The 17,164-nt window shown below is 36.4% G+C and overlaps 1 protein-coding gene across 1 annotated transcript in view; it reads left to right on the plus strand.

Annotated features, from left to right (window-relative positions):
- ELL2 (elongation factor for RNA polymerase II 2) overlaps window positions 1-17,164 on the plus strand; it is a 74,912-nt gene that overhangs the window by 34,382 nt on the left and 23,366 nt on the right. Inside the window, exons 3-4 of the mRNA XM_081132742.1 lie at window positions 11,025-11,146; window positions 15,980-16,143. Of these exons, the coding sequence (XP_080988868.1) occupies window positions 11,025-11,146; window positions 15,980-16,143 (286 nt within the window). The remainder of the gene's footprint in view (window positions 1-11,024; window positions 11,147-15,979; window positions 16,144-17,164) is intronic.

Here is a 17,164-nt window from a genome sequence, read left to right on the forward strand (position 1 = left end):
CATTTAATCCTTTTACATTTAAAGTATTTATTGTTTTTTATATATAGTAATTGCCATTTTATTCATATTTATGTACCTTTATTTCCCTTCTTCCGAAAAAAGTCCCTGTAACATTTCTTGTAATACTGGTTTGGTGGTGATGAACTCCTTTAGCTTTTTTTTGTCTGGGGTCAGAACTGCAGTTTCTCATTCAGCTCTTGATGCAGTGTGCATATCAGTAGCTTCATACATATCAAATCAGAAATAGGTTTACTTCTTTTATAGTTTTGAAGGAAATTAGCAAGAGAAAACTGAATAGAAATACATTTTATGAAATGGACCTTACCTAAGGAACATGTTTTCAGGATAGATGTTTTGAAAGAGATTTATAAAAATTAAAGTACTGTAGGCTTTAACACGAGCAAAGAAACATAAACCTTAAAATATTGTTTGCATTTATGAATATTGAATGCTTTAGTCACAGAGTGTGTTTCCCGTGAGAGCCCTTAATTCTATTTTCTTTGTTTCTTTGTTGTGCTGTAGCTAGTATCTGGTGCTCTCTGGGGCTCTGAAATCTGGGGCTCTCTGGGGCTCTGAAGGCAGTGTTTTCTTTTTATGGATAAGGCTCATGGGAAGCGGTGTTTGCTACCCTTCTAGAGTAGCAGCAGGCATCCGTAATTTTTCAGCCTTCCATAAACACCTGTTGTGACTTCATTTTGTATCTTTTCTCTCTGAGTTTGGAACAATTAGAAATATTGCTAGTCTTTTGGTTGGTTGTTTTCCCAGATAGCTTCTTCTGGCTTCTGTTTAAGCTAACACTCAAATTTTGACCTTGAAGGCTTCCAGCCCCTTACTTTTTTTTTTTTTTTAACCCTCACCTGAGAATGTTTTTTCCATTGCTTTTCAGAGAGAGCGGAAGGGAGAGAGAGACAGAGAGGCAGAGAGACAGCAAGAGACAGATAGACATTGATGTGAGAGAGACACATCAATTGGTTGCCTCCTGCACGCACCCTGGCTGGGGCTGGGGGTCGAGCCTGCAACCGAGATACATGACTTTGGTCGGAATCGAACCCAGGACCCTTCAGTCTGCAGGCTGACGATCTAACCACTGAGACAAGCCAGCTAGGGCCAGCCAGCCCCTTACTTTTGTAAATACCAAGGATTCAGAATAAGTATTGTCAACTTTTGATTATCCACAGGGCACTTATTTCCAGTCCTTTACCATTGGAAAATTATTTAAAAATCAAACGCATCATTATGCTAAGGAAGGCATGTGTGTGCTTGAATCAAACAGGCCAAAATCAGAGTGTAAGCTCCCTAATATTGTCTTTATATCATCAGAGCAAACATTTTTGGACACATAGTACGTGCCAGATATTTTGCCAAGTACCTTAGATGGGTTATCTTTTTAAAAATCTGTTCTTTTATTATTGATCATATAAATTATCTTAGTTTCAAGTACACAATGTAATGATTTGATATTTGTACGTATTGCAAATGATCATCACAGTAAGTCTAGTTAATATCCATCACCATACAGGATTAGTTCTGATTGAATAAGAGAATGACAGTGAAATGAGTTATCTTTTTAAACTTCACAACAACCATATGAGGTAATATCATTAACCACATTGTATTGACCAGGAAACAGGATTAAAGGGGTTAAGTTACTGGTAACACAGATAATAAAGTCTGGAGCCAGACTTGGAAACTGAGCAGTTTGCTCCAGAGCTCATGATCTAGCACACTAGATGTAGTCTATTTGCACTGCTCCCCTTTCATGTGTGTGTAAAAGACTTCTTACTTTTTTCTTCTCAAAACATTGAAGGAGACCCAACTTTGAACTGGAAATACAAAGAGATCCAATAATAAATAAAACATTTTAAAAAGCAAAGAGAACAAGGCAGCAGGACACCATTTCCTATCTTTGGTATCCTTCAAGTATTTGGCACTAATTAGCATAAAAAAAAAAGTTCATATTTTATAAACAATCTTTTATGTTTGTCATTTAAGATGTGACTAAAATTTAATTAATACAGTTATATCCCCTGGCTATGGTATATCTTGTTGCTATTTCTTTTTCCTTAGTGTAGAGCCATGGTTTTGTCTTTGGTCCCAGAGGCTGGGGATTTTGTGAAGTTACCATAGTGGCTGCCTTAGCAGTCCTAGTCACTTGCTATTCCTTTCTTCAACCAGAGCAGCTCTGACTCTATTTGTAATATGTGATGGGTTTCCCAATAAGATCTTTTTAAAAAATATTCTGTAGCTTTAAAAAAGATTTGAATATTATTGATGAAAAATGGAGAATTAAGAGTTAAATATACTTCCAAATCTATATAGAAATAGTCTTCAGACTTAAATATTATTTATGTTACCAAATTTACAATCTTTCATGGTAACATTGATTGGTTTGGGGTAAAACCATGTATATTGCAAAATCAAGGGCCTGGGTCACTTTCAGCAACTTAATCTTGAGGGTTCACATTTGTCAAGTACCAGTCTCTTCCCTAGACTTACACAGCTGTCGCTGACTGCCATGTGTCAATTTTATTCCCACCCGTGTTTCTCCAGCAGTTCCTCCTGGCATAACAGAAAAAGAGCCTTCCTCAAGACTCCAAGAGAGCGAGAAAAAGAGAATATTGGCAATTAAATTGGAAATTGACATAGATATTTAAGATTTTTTTCTTTGTAGAATTCAGGTTTGGGCTTTGTTTTGAAGAAACAAATAATTTTTAAAACAAAATTCTGCTTCCTACTTGACCAGGAGAATTACTAAATTAAGGATTACTTAGTGTGGTCTCCCTAAATCCTTTAAAATATAAAATGGCTTTAAAGAAGCTGGATCCTATTTTCAAATGGAATTTGGTGAGGCCACAGTATTTTGTGAATGTTTAATAAAGATACTTAAAAAAAAACACACAAACCTATAAAAACCTATAAATTTAAATTCCACACACCCAGGAAGTCACTTGGCCTAGGTTTTTGGGGCTAAACATAGCACAAGAGAAGTCAGAGACTTTCTCATCCTGATATTTGTACCATACAGCAGGCAACTGTGTGGGATTTTTTTTTCTTCCTCCTTTCATTTTGTTATTTATTTTTTCCTGCTCTGGGAGATCTGGTTTTCCATAGACTCTTAAGTGATCTATTTCAGCTATACCTCTAACTTTTTAGTGTCCTTATCATAAGGCATCTTCTGAGTGAACTTAATCTAATCCCAAGTTTCTTTATATGAATCCAATACATTTTTATTTACTGTGTTCCAAATACATGTGAAAGTAAGACCATGGTCCGTGCCCCGAAGAACTCACAGTCTGGTGGGGAGGATGACACATAAACAGGTCCTTAGCATGCAGTATAGTGAAGGCAGCAGTAGAGATGGACCCAATGGGCTGTGGGGACCCTGACAAGGGGTTTCTAAACCCATCTCCCTGGGGAAGGAAACGCTCCCTGAGGGAAGGGCTTATGACATGAATCTTAAATAAAGAATAAGTTAGAACAAGCCAAGACAAGAAGTGGGGACATCAAATACAAGTGGAGAGTGAGGCCCAGGCCTTTCTTTTGAGAAGGAACCTCAATGGTAGATATGTGTAGTAGGGAGCCATGAAGAAATAAATTATTCTTGGGACTGACATGGTCAGACTGGCATTTTAAGAGACTAGTTTTGGCAGCTGAATGATTAGAGGATGGGACCAAGAACAGGCAGAAGTGGAGATTGAAGGACAAAGTGTCCAGCAAAAGGTCATAATGAGCCAAAGCAGAGGAAGGAGATGAGGACAAACAGTTGAGAGAGAATTTAGGAAGTAAAAGCAGTGGGACTGTGGTTATCTGGATGTTGAGGAGTGTTCAGTGGTGAGAGAGAAGAGTCAGGTTGACTCTCCAGGATGCCAGTAACCTCAGTAATGAGATGAATGTCAGTTTATTGAGACATGATGTGGGAGGGTGGGCAGATTTAGGGACAAAATGAGAATTCTTTTCTATATAAGCATTGATTCTAAGCAATGTACTTAAATTTTAGAAGGGACTGGTTAATAAAATGAAAATGAAAAACAGTTTTATGATAGTTACAGAATTGAATGAGAGTAAAGAAAGACTTGTGGATTAATTCAGCCATGAAGTTTGGAAGAAATTTCTTAATTTCTCTCAGTGGTTCTCTCACTTTCCTTCTAAAAGCTACTTTGGCATTTAAATCAGTTTTGCAATGATTTTCAAATACAGATTTTTTATTCTCTCATGGTTCATAGTTGGTATACCTTTTCCCTGATACAGGGATCTCTAGTATTAGCTGTTTGCATATTTCCTCTGCCAATAACTCACACACACACACCACTTTTTTTTCCTGGAAATACCCAGCTACCAACCAAAAGACCCAGCCACCTGGTCTTTTCTAAATAATTTTTAGCTATGACACTACAAAATGAGTCATAACAGAACTCACTTTGAAGCCCCCTTTTAGCTGGTGAAACCAGCATTGGTCATTTGTAGTTTAGTGCACTTAGCTAGTATGGGTTCAGTTACATTAAGATACTCATTATCATATTCAAGATACCATAGACACATATATAGATACATATATGTATATATGTACACCCACACACAACTCCAATCTTTTAAAGGAAAACACATTAGTGTCATCCTTGATTTCTCTCTTTCATTCCTCACATTCAGTATGTGTAGGAATCTTGCTGCCTCTACCTGCAAAATGTATCTCAGATCCATCTGCTTCTCCCCATTTCGTGGCCCAAGCCACTATCATCTCACTCCTGGATTTCTATACATATATGCCTTAATGGCAGAGATATTTGTCAGTTTTATTTATTAATGTATCACAGAAACTAGAACAGTGCCTGACAAGTAGTCAATTAATAATTATGGAATAAATGAATTAAATGAACAAATCCATCAGTCAATGTCATCTTATTACACACATGTAGAAAGCTGATTTCATATTAAGAGAACCAAAAATTACTCAGGGCAGTTGTGTTTTGTTTTGTTTTAGTTTTAGTTATATAGTAACTTGGGTATATTTGACTTTTAAAAATTAGCACTTATTTCCATAGATGTTACTGCTTATTCATAACCAGTTAAAATTAGTTTTGAAATGTTGCCCTCAGTGGTTTCCCCAAAATGGCCATAACTTTGAAAGGACATATTAGGGATGAAAATATAATTCTCAAGAAATGATTTTTCTAATCAGACCATATCCCACAGAAGTAACAGAACCGAGAAAGCTCTGTATAGGCTTACTCTGTCCTTTCATCATGAACTTTGTAAGAAATTTTAATAACTGGATCTAAAGAAGGTATGTGAAGAATAATAGGGAAAGATATTCTACGTTACTTTTTTTCTTAATATCACATCTTGCTAAAGATGAAGAATGCAAGGAAACAAGTGAACTTACTTTTTCCTGAATTATACATATTAATTGTTACACGGCCTGAATTTTTTTTGATAACTGCCGATATTTCTTTTTGTGCTAGAAAATTTAGCATTTTGCACTACTTGCCTCAGTAAAATATCATGTGGAAATTTCAGATGTTTCTAGTATGTATGGGACCCTATCTACCCCTGCCATTCGCTGTCAGTTGGAATATTTAGTTCTTATTGATTTCTCTAATACTAATTAACTTTTTCTATTGCCAGTGAAAGATCCCCTGCCTTTCTTACTCTCCCACACCTACCCTGGCATTGGTTTCCACATCTGGGCTGATCAGAGAGGCTTTTTTTTCCCTTCCCTAAACCCATAATGTTAGGCCTTAAGTCATAACTACAGCTCTAGTTTGAAAAATAGGACTTGTGGCTTTCAGGTTGAGGTTTCTATTTTCTGTTCTGATTCTAGATTTTTTTATGCTGCCCCTAAACTCTGAAACCTGAACACTACATGCAAATGCATTCCTCTAGCTAAACTGAATTTTCTAGATTGTTAGGAAATCACAGAATCATTAAGAGCACGGAGGGGATTTGAGAACAACAGGGAATTCTAAAGTTTAAATGTTTGTAGCAATCTTTATGCATAGCCAAACTAAGATATATATAGTTTATATATAGTAAAATAATAGATATAGTAGTCAAATATTACTAAGAGCCGTGCTGGCTCCTGAGGTACCAGAGGAGAGGTGGGTTCTGAGGTCATACAAATTGGGAAACTACAATTTAGTATGAAAGGATGTAGAGCAAAGAAAGTTGTTTAGTTTAACCAGCTATTTCCCAAACTTATTTGAAGATAGAACCCCTTTTTCGTACAAGAAAACTTTTCAACATGCTTTGGAAATATTGGTGGAAAAAAAGCAGACACTTCAGTTGTTCTAGTACTGGCTCAGGCATTAATCAACATTTTCATTCATTTAACAAGTGTGTACGGAGTGACTACTTTGTGCCACACATTGTTCAAGATGCTGGTGATATATACAGGTAACAAACCAGACAAAAGCCTCCATCTTTCCAAGGATTATATTATAGTTGGGAGAAAGACAATAAACATTTAAAATAGACTCATAACCTTGAGCAAGTCACTGAGCCTCTCTCTGATTCTTTTCTATAAAATGAAGAAATTCAAATAGATAATCTCAAAGGCCCTGTCAGCACCATGGGTCTGCTTTTAAAGACCAAGCATTATTATATCAAGCTGTGGTACTACTGGGTCATGAGCATCTCATTGCATGCTTACAGTCACTGCAGCAGAAAAGGTTGGATATTAAAACTCTTAGAATTACTGTCCAAGAAAAGCTTCTGTAAGTTTAAATCATTTGTAATACCGCAAAAGAATAAAGCATTTATTTTAAATAAATGTTAAAGAAAAACCTGATGGTCTTATTTTTAATCTAGTGTGTTACCTCAATCTAATATTGAGTAGAAAGTGTTTGACTTAAGAGTAGGAAACCTCTGCAGTAAAGGTACCAGTGGCTTTTAAGCAGATGTTAGCACACCTGTGTGAGAAATTTACAACAATGTGCTCATTGCATTTCTGCCCTACATCCTTATGTAAATAGGAGAGCCGTGACTTGATGTTGAAATGACCTTTCAGACAGTATTCCATTGCCACATGATTGAGCTTGTATCTCAGAATAATTAGAAGCTTTGACTTACAAATCTTGGTATACAGTGTTTATGTTAATTATAAATGTCTGAAAGTTTCCTGAAACTTTTTCTTCATAGCTTTTTATTGAAGACAGACTAGAGTTTGGGAGGAGGGTTGTGGATTGTGATCCTAAATCTTTTATTTTCAATCTTTCATTTTTGGAATGAAATTTAAAATCTACTTTTCCAGTTGCCTAGAACATGGTGGTATCTTTTTATATTCTTCATCTTGAATAAGCTGTTTGGAATCATAGTGTTTGATACTTTTTAAATATTTCATTCTTAAGGCATTTAGCTAAAAATTTCAAGCAGACCATGAGTCCCTAAATGTAAAGGTGTTCCCACTGACCTATAGTAAAAGCTTAAAATACTATAATTAAAATTTAGAAGTTCCTATCACATGAAGGAATACTCTTCCAAGATTTCTTCTAAATTAGACCTCAGAATTTCTTTTCCCATGGTGGCTAGCCCAGTCCCCAGAAGCTGATCCACCAATAACGGTAATTTTATTTTCATCTCCCTTTCATATTCCGTAAATTCAAAGTCCAGTTTATAAGAAAGTGCCTTGTGGTTATTCTGGAAGAAAAGACTGGCTTTTATTTCACTATCTAGACAAGCTGTGGAATAGGCTCCTATATGTCAGAGAGATGAGTATTTGCAAGTTACTCTCTCGTCTAGTCTCTGAAATAATCACCCTTGATTAGACAAGGTCTCAGATGCCACCTTAGCTGTGGCCTTCAGCAATTCCACAGAGTGGACCAACAGGCTCTGGTTCACTCTGAAGTCCCCTTGGTTTAGTTCTGAAGCCTCCATTCCCCCACCCAACCCCACCTCTACCTGCCTGAATTGTCATGCACAACCTGCTCTTTCCACTAACTGAGTCTCCTGCTTTACTGCCCATGAGGCCAAACTGTTATGCAGACTTACCAGCTATAAACATTAGTGCTCCTTTGCACATCCATTTTATTTGTAAGAGTACATTTAGATATTTTTACAAATAAAATTTGTGTCTAATTTGTACCATCTTCAGAAAATTAGATAGACAACATCTATAGGCCATGAAATTTAAGTTTTTGAAATTTTAAAGATATAAAGATTGCTTGGTGACATCTTACTCAGATCTTTTCTAGGAAATGCCTGAGATTAGGTCAGTCTGTACCATCTGCATTGCTGCTGCTCTAAAAACCACTGAGGAACAGTGATGTAGAAACTCAGAACACCATGTTCCCTCATCATTCCTTAACCACCAACACCCACCCCACCTCCGAAGCTGGAAAAAATATTGTGATATGCAATCAGATTTACTCTTGGGTGTCAAAATGAAAGTGATTTACCCTGATGCCTTCCCCTGGCTCCATCCACACATTGCTCACATACACGTGCCCACGTAGTGAACATTGGGTAGGAAAAATTGTTGCTAAGTCCTGTTGTCATTCTCCACCATACTGCCTTTCTTCCACAGAACTGGGGACAAAGATTGCTTGTCACTGGTAGTTAGCAGCCTGAGAACTTAATTAACATATGTAGCATATGTGAGAATGAGGAGGAATGGTAGGGATCACAAGGACTCTCCAGGTTAGTGTTACTCTGTTGTTGTTTTTTAAGTTGAAAACTACTCTAGTTCTTTCTACTCTGTTACTAGGGGAACAGAATTCTCAGAGACTGTCACTGCAAAGATTTGCTTTCTTTATCCTGAAGTGATTCTTTCTCAGTTTGAGAATTTGTTCATAGTAAATTAGTATCTCTTCAAGACCTCCTTTTTATTTCTCAATTTTAAAAAAATCTAAAGTAGAGATTGCTAAAGAATTACTTTTTTATAACTCCTGTTAAGCCATTGGTTTATTTGTTGGCTTTGTGACATGTAGGAGAGGTTGCAGAAGTTAACTGGCAGTAGGTACTTGATATTCACCTTCTCTCAATGGCTAAATATACTGTAAATATGGCTTATGTACACTTATTTATTTTTCAGTGTCTTGTGATTGGAAGTTATAAAACTGGAATAAGTGTTTTGTATAAGTTGAAGTGACTCCTTTTTGTTTGAAATAAAATAGGTACCTTTATTTCTTTGAATATATCATTTTTCCCTCCGCTCTGTATTAATTTTCAGAAGTCACTGAAGTTAGAATTCTCTGACTTCTCGTCTAAGGAACTGACCTACTTCTATTTCTAATCTATAGTTTCTCAACCCCAGCCCCACTGACATTTTAGACTGAGTGATTGTTGTGGGGACTGTCCTGATGTATATATATTAAGAGGCAGAATAAATTAAAACTTGTTCACAAAGTTCCAGCATTTTAGAACTAGGGGAAATTTGGGGAAACAAGAGTAACTTTAGGGCCCAAAAAAGATATAAAGTAGATATAGAGTAGATAATAAATGTAGAAGTTTGTTACTCTAGGAATGAGAACTAATTTGAAATAGAGAGAGGTAGTTTAAATTCATGGATGATGGAGGCTTTGTGGAGTATTGTCTAATATTTAGCATCTTTGGTGAAATTTAGTCTTTCAAGCTTTGCATGATTCTTCTGAATCTCCTTTGTAAAGATATTTTTCTTTGACTTACTTTTTATCCTTGTTCATTCTTTTAACATTTATTGCATGTCTACTATGTGCCATATACCGCAAATTGTCTCTCTTCTTACCTTTCTTTACTTTTCTAGGGATAGGGTGTGGGTTGGAATTGTGACTTCAAATACTTTCCTGTAAGTCAAAGGTTTAGGAGTCTTAGAGTGAGCAAGTCAGAGTTGCAGGGTGTTTTGGAGGGCTAACCAGAGGTCATAATACATACTTAAGCTTACTAGAACATTTATGAGTGTTTGTGTGTGTATTTGGGGGCTGGAGAGCAGGATGTCATATTTTACATTAGTGCCAATGAATCATTTTTGTAATTATCACCATGGTGGCCTCTGCAGACCCAAGGGAAAAAAGGTCTCAGGAGCTGGAAAGGGTGGAGCAGTTGAAAGACAGTAAGAATGTTCCAGTTCATTTGTTCACAGATGTTTATTGAGCTTCTACCATGTGCCAGGAATATGTGCCAGTGCAGGGGCTCAGTCATCTAGAGCAGCACTATCCCTTCAGTCATCTAGTAGAGAAACCAGACTTTGAGCAAGAGCATGGGAAAACATATGCCTGTTTCACAGTGTTGCCTGGGGCTCAGCCTTGGAGTGCCTTGCAAAATCAATCTCTGTAGGCCGCTGACCCTGTTCTATAAGGAAAAGAATGAATGAGGAGTTCATTCTGGTGTGAATGTAATTATAGCATTCACCTTATGCTGCTAGTTATTCTTGAAAAATACTAGTCAAAGTAGCAAGATTTAAATTAAATGTGTATGTAATAAGAGAGCAAAAGATTGGGATATGGACTCCATCTTAGAGAATATTTAAATGTTTTTTAAAATTGATTTTAGTGGGAGAGGAAGGGAGGGGGAATTGATCGGTTGCTTCCCATACACATCCCAACCGGGCACTGAACCCAAAACCTGAGCTTGTGCCCTGACTGGGAATCAAACCAGTGACCTTTCAGTGCATGGGATGACACTCAACCAACTGAGCCACACCGGCCAGGGCTATCTTAGAGAGCATTTAAATATCTAGAAGCTATTAAGCAAGGAGTTATGTCAGTCAGACAGAACCTGTGTAGCTGGACAAACTTTTTGGCCAGTTCAGTAACTCTTTCATGTGAACTGTAATGATTTGCTCATTTGCAATTAAGAGGGTTCCTCTCATAAACTAATTACTGAGTTGAAGTGATTACTGGCACTTTAGGGTAAAAAGTGGACATGAGAATGTGGTGATAGACATGCTTTCCAGATTCCTTGGATGATTTGGTAATTTAAATGCTATAAATTTAAATGCACAGCAGGGCTTGAATATAAAATGAATGTTACTTGAAAGACAGTAAGTCAGCTGTCAGATCATTTTATGGAAAATTTATAATTTAAGGTGTTTTTCTCTTTTTCCATCCTTGTAGCTTGTCAAAATTCCCAGAAATGATCCTGTCAATGAAGTGCATACGTTTAACTTCTATTTGTCAAATGTGGGTAAAGACAACCCTCAGGGCAGCTTTGACTGCATCCAGCAAAGGTTCTCTAGGTAAGTGCATTTCAGGGTATACTAAAGGAGAAATCATTTTTCTTTGAGGGTTTTTAAAAAATTAAACAATAAAATACATAGTAGTAATTTATAAATATTTATTGAATTGAATGGTAAAGCTCATTTATTTATCTGAGAAATATTGAGTACCTACTCTGTGCTAGAAATTATATTTGTCACTGTCGGATGCAATCACAAAAATTTTAACATTCTTGCTCTTGAGGGATTTTTAAAGTACAGTTTTTTTAAACTATAAAGCATGGCTTATTTGCTTGTTGTATTAAAGACAGGTTTGGGGATTTTAAAAAGTTTTCATTCACTGCATTTAAATAAGAGTCCCTTTTATAGTACACTCAAGGCTCACATTCAGGAGTAAAGGAAGGAAAAAAATTCTATATATCTTATATTTTCCCTTTCTTTTTCTCTGTGCAAGCCTTGTTTTAAGGTAGATTTTTAAAAATATTTATTTTGCAGCAGAATGGAAACAAGAAATTAACCCCAGTATAGCAGTCATTTCTAAAATTTTTAAAAAATGAGGAAGACAAGAATACACACCCACATCCCGGGGTACCATGGAACTCTTATCTACTTAGATTCTCTGTAAACAATGCGCCACTTGTTTCACTCTTCTTTGCTGTGGTTGTTTCTGATTAAAGAATGGGCCCCTTGAGTAGGGGGAGTTTGTTCTGCCTGTGGATAAAGACAAGGCCTTAGAGCCCCCAACCTCCCAGGAGACATTGATATTAGCCCAAAGTGCCCTGGGCCATCCATCCCTATCTCGTCTGTGCTGTACTTAAAACTGTGTAAGTGCTTGCTGTGCATGGGAGAAAGATGAAAGGAAAGTTGTGTTTTAAGTGAGCACGCTAGGCAGAGATATAAAATAAGACACATCACCCAAACAGCTCTAAATTGTTCCTCTCATTTAAGGTGACTAACTTCTAATCTGCCTTTTCCCGAGTATATGTTAATTTTGCTTTCTAAAAATTGTCCACCTCCAAACTTATATTTTTGTTATAAATTGTATATTTTATAAAGATTATGTAGATCTTTCTGCACTATTCACGGTGATTGTTACTGCTCATATGTGGCTATTTACATCTCAATCAATAAAAATGAAATAAAATTAAAAATTCAGTTCTTCACTTAGACTAACCACACATTACAGGCTCAATAGCCAGGTGTCTACTTGCTATTATAGTGTACAGCACAGATACTAATCATTTTCACCAGTATTGCAGTAAATTATAGAATCACCAAGTATAAGGATCCTTGGTAATTATATAGTTCAACCCCATCTTTTCACAGGTGACTTACCCACAGTTACATAGCTAGTTAGTTAGTGACTGGGCTGAATGAGACTGAGTTCTCCTAACTTCCAGTCTAGTGTTCATTACATACCACAGGGCACACCAATTTCTAATTGTGGTGCATTCACCTGGAATGCTTGTCTTTTTTAGAGAATTATTTTATTATAGTGATATCATTTTGACATAAAATTGAACTATGTCCCATTAGGAGTTTTATTAAAGAATTTAATTTCCCTCTTCAAAACCAGTCATATCATCATAGATAATATGGTTTCCCCCTTACATCACAAATACCCTGTGTGTATATTTCTACCTTGCTTGTTTGGAGAAGGATTTAAAATCACTTGAAACTAGACATGATGCAGCAAGAGAACAGAAATAATTATTGTGAGAAAATTGGGGCTATTGCAGTAGTATGATCCAGGTGTGCTTTATAAAAAGTATGATCCAAGTATAAAAGTATGATTCAAAGTGCTTTATAAGATGGTGTGGTATGGGTATAAATTGAAATTTGCCACTAAAAAAAACAGCACTCAAACTTTCAGATCTCAACCTGGCAAGCGAACCTTTTCATAATGTGTATCCACCTTTTCTTTTCAATTGAATTTTTATTTTCACCATGGATCCTGTCTTTCATGCATTTGTGCAAGCTCCTCAAAGGCAGAGCCTTTCATATGCCTTTTTTCTACTCTTACAATGCTGGTGGAGCTCAAATTAAATGTTCAATAAATAGATATTTAAAAATTACATATTAACTACTCTTCTTTCTTAACTTTCTTTATAAATCTCCTTAAGCCACACTTTTCTTGTATGTGAAATGGAGGAAATCCCAAAGTCAAAGTTACCTTTCAAAAATTCCTTAAAGCGGCCCATTCACGGACCTAATGAAAATACATAGTTTGGGGCATACAGCCCTGTACAATAATTTATTGTACACTCAAGTGTGGGAAACAGTGAGCTAGGATAAAGACTGTAGGAATGTTTATACATGTATGTCAAAGTATTTGAACTTTTAAGGTTGAAAAGTGATGAGTGGAGAATTCTAGAAAGTACCTTCTTCCCTGCAGGGTTTAGCTGTTTAGTTTTCATGTAAAGATCAGTTTCTTGATCTTGAATTGTGCAAACTAAAACTTCAATGTGATTGGCAACAGGTTCAGCATATTCTCACTATGTAAGTTGCTTAATAAGTAGGGAGAGATGTTGGAATTCCACTTCCTGCCACCACACCTTCCATACTGCAGTCTTTTCTGTACTCTGCTGCAATCTTCTATTTCTACTTTTTCTTCTCCATCCCCCCCCCCCCCGATTCCCCTGAGGGTTAAACCTCTCCCTTTTTTTCCCCTTGCCTTCCTTTTATTGGTTTTTCGGCATTCATACATGCTCAGGTGAGCCTCATTAAAAACAAAAATAGACAACCTCCTTTGCAGTCACTTCTGGAGCCAAAGTCTGACTTCCTTCCCCACCATTCCACTGAAACTGCTCCCCCATGGGGGCCTTGCCCTCCTTGCCCTGAATCCAGTGAATGCTTATTAGTTTCTTATTATTCTAAACTTGCCAGCATTTCACACTGTTGACCACTCTGATTCTTGAATCATTCTATTCCAGTGGCTTCCATGACATAATGCTTTTCTGATTTCCTTTCCCTCTTTGGCTATGCCTTTTCAGGCTCCTGTGGTCTCCTTTTCATCTTCTTATTACTTATTTTAAATATTAATATTCTTCACAGTTGGTTCCCTCCTGAGATGTCTTCTCATTTCTTCAAAGTCACCATGTCCAACAATGAACTCATTTTCTCGCTTCCAACCCTACCCCAGTATCTCAGTAAATGGCAGCTCCACATACCTGGTAACCTGGGCATGATCTTTAACTTCTATTCCCCACCCTCTCCCTCTATGGCTAGTAACTGACCAAATCCTATCAATTCTGCCTCCTCACCATCTCTGGAATCTGTTTACTGCTCTGCATTCACACTGCCCTACATTTGTTCAGGTCATCATTTCTTCCCTCTAAATTCTTCAGTAGCCTCCTAACTGCTCTCCTGCTTTCTTCCTCCCAATCTGTTCTATCCAGATTAATATTTCTACAATACAAATGAGATGTTTTCTCTTCCCTATTTTCACCTTCTGTTATTCTTGGGATAAAGTCCAAAACCCATACCATGACCTCCAAAGCCCTGTATGTTGTACTTCTCATGCCCTCTTCACCCTCATCTCTAATTGTCTTTTGGCTTAACCGAAAAACTCTTCCTTGCTCCCCTTGGGTCTGCACAGGTCGATTATCCTCCTAGAACATTTCTGTCCTTCTTCCCCCTTGTCTAGTCATCCCTTTAGATCACTCAAGCATCACTTCTTCTAGGAAGCCTTTGCTCTCCCACAAGTCCAGGTGAAGTACTTTCCTGGGGATTTCCTGCCTTTGGCATTTATCACATTATGTCATAATTTTCAGTTTGCTCATCCTTGTCACCCACTAGACAGAGAGAGCTCCTTGAAGTAGGGACATCTGTCTTGGTCCTTGTCACAGCCTGTGTACCTCACACACTGCTGACATGCAGTCCCTGCCCCATAAATATTTATGAGGTGAATGAACTGATTTTTTAAAAATAGTATTTGCACAGTTATTAGCAATTTACATAAATTGTTATCAGTCCTTATTTCTTAGCATCATAACAAAGCTATTTCCAATTAAGTTTGGAAATCGAGTATCAGAGCTGCAATGGCATTTTCATTACTTTTATATTCCAATCTGTTATACAGCCATAGTAATTTCTTTTTAAAATATCAGTATAGCTGTTACTATAATCCCCTATTAGCATAATACCTTGTAACAGAGCCTTCCTCTGGGCCAATGTTAATATGCATGATTGTTTAAATAAAAGTTTTTAAAAAATATTTCTGCCAAAATCTCTTGTCCAGTGTTTTCTTCAGTATTTGCCATATAAATAGGTCATCTTATGTAGAGATTTAACAAAGTGGTAAATATAAATTCTACAAATGTTTAGGATCTTTAGGCTAATAATAATAAAGTAAGTTTTAATGTTTGGCAGTATTTTAGCTTTAAAATTAATACCTTATAAAAAATGAAAAGAATTGTGGTGTGTCTATTTCATTTAGTCATTTCTAAACCATGCATATTATGGTTCCACTAAAAGTTAAACTTTTAGCATTTCTCATATCAGTGGTAGCTCATTCTTAAAAATAGTTGATGTTTAAGTTAAAGAACTATAGTGCCCACCCGGATTCTGGTATTCACTTTAAAGGCTGATTTTTTTCAGTTTCATGGATTTGATCTCTGAGAGTGAGCTCACTTCACCCATTCTCTTCACAATGTAGGAAAAAAAAAGTGACATGGAATGAAGAAGAGAAACTCAAATATTTTAAATCTTTACATTTAAAAATTACTAATATTAGTTATTTTAGGATTTCAAATTTATTATTGGGCTGCTGATTTTGGATTGTACAATTCTTGCTTGTACTTTGTTGTACAAAATGAAGGACATTTTTAATAAAGCCATCGTCTTATTTGACAGCTCTGGAGCCTCCCAGCTCAATTGCCTGGGATTTATACAAGATAAAATTACAGTGTGTGCGACAAACGACTCGTATCAGATGACTCGAGAAAGAATGACCCAGGCAGAGGAGGAATCCCGAAACCGAAGCACAAAAGTGATCAAACCTGGCGGACCATATGTAGGTTTGTATAGATATCTTTCTTCTTCTCGCTGATTGACTGGAATAATTCAAGATCACTGTAGGTAAATATGAGTAATATTAATTTCATGAAAACACAAAAATTGGTTTTCAGATTATTTTGGATAACATGGTCAAAAGTCATTGTTTTTCTTCGGACTGCTGGTTAATTGAAAAACAGATTTAAAGCTTTTATTTCTTTTATAAATTTGAATCCTATGTGGCTGTTTGTTATTATTTTATAATATTGGGACCTGGTCAAGTTATTTTACTATGTGAGGTTTTAAGACTGGTACCATTGTGTTTTCTTTGTTATTGAATGATGTAATTTCAGTGGAGGATGGTATGGTTTTTTGTTTTGCACTTTTGTAGGGTTATTTTTACAAAAAATCTGCTCATAGGATTTTTAAGTTGATAATCTTATAGTTGCAGCTTTTGCTTACATTTTCAGAGGTTCTTTGCACAACAGCTGTATTTTTATTACAAAAGTATAAGATGTGCTTATAGCAAGCATTAGTGTTATGCCTCCTTGGAACGTCGGTTGTGATGTCATTTATGGATCCTCATCCTCATCCATTAATTAAGAGCCTGCTCCACTTCCATTATGTTTATCATCAGCTCACTCAAATATTCATCAGACTGAAGGAAAGGAAGACCAGACAAGCAAGATGAGTCTCTCCTTTATGAGCAGTGACCTTAACAATTTTAAAGAGTCCATTCATAGTGACTATTAACAGTAATAAAGGGAATTATCAAGAGTGAGAATGAGCTCTTTGAGGCCTTGGTCAGTTTAGTAATATAAGTCACTGGGTAGTAAATGATGAAAGGATATTAATTTGGAAACATAAATGCTCACAAAAACAGTCTCTTGGACAACCAACTCCCTTAATATCTTTCCATAGTTTGGTTAGAATTCTGCTTCTGTATTTTCCCATTGCTAACCTAGCTACAATACAGTCAGGTTTGAGAAGCTTCACTAGTGAGTGTTTTTAATAAGTATTTCTTTGGAACAAAGCCAGTGCTCT

This window comes from Miniopterus schreibersii (genome assembly GCF_964146895.1).
Source record: "Miniopterus schreibersii genome assembly, chromosome: 3".
NCBI classification, from domain to species: Eukaryota; Metazoa; Chordata; class Mammalia; order Chiroptera; family Miniopteridae; genus Miniopterus; species Miniopterus schreibersii.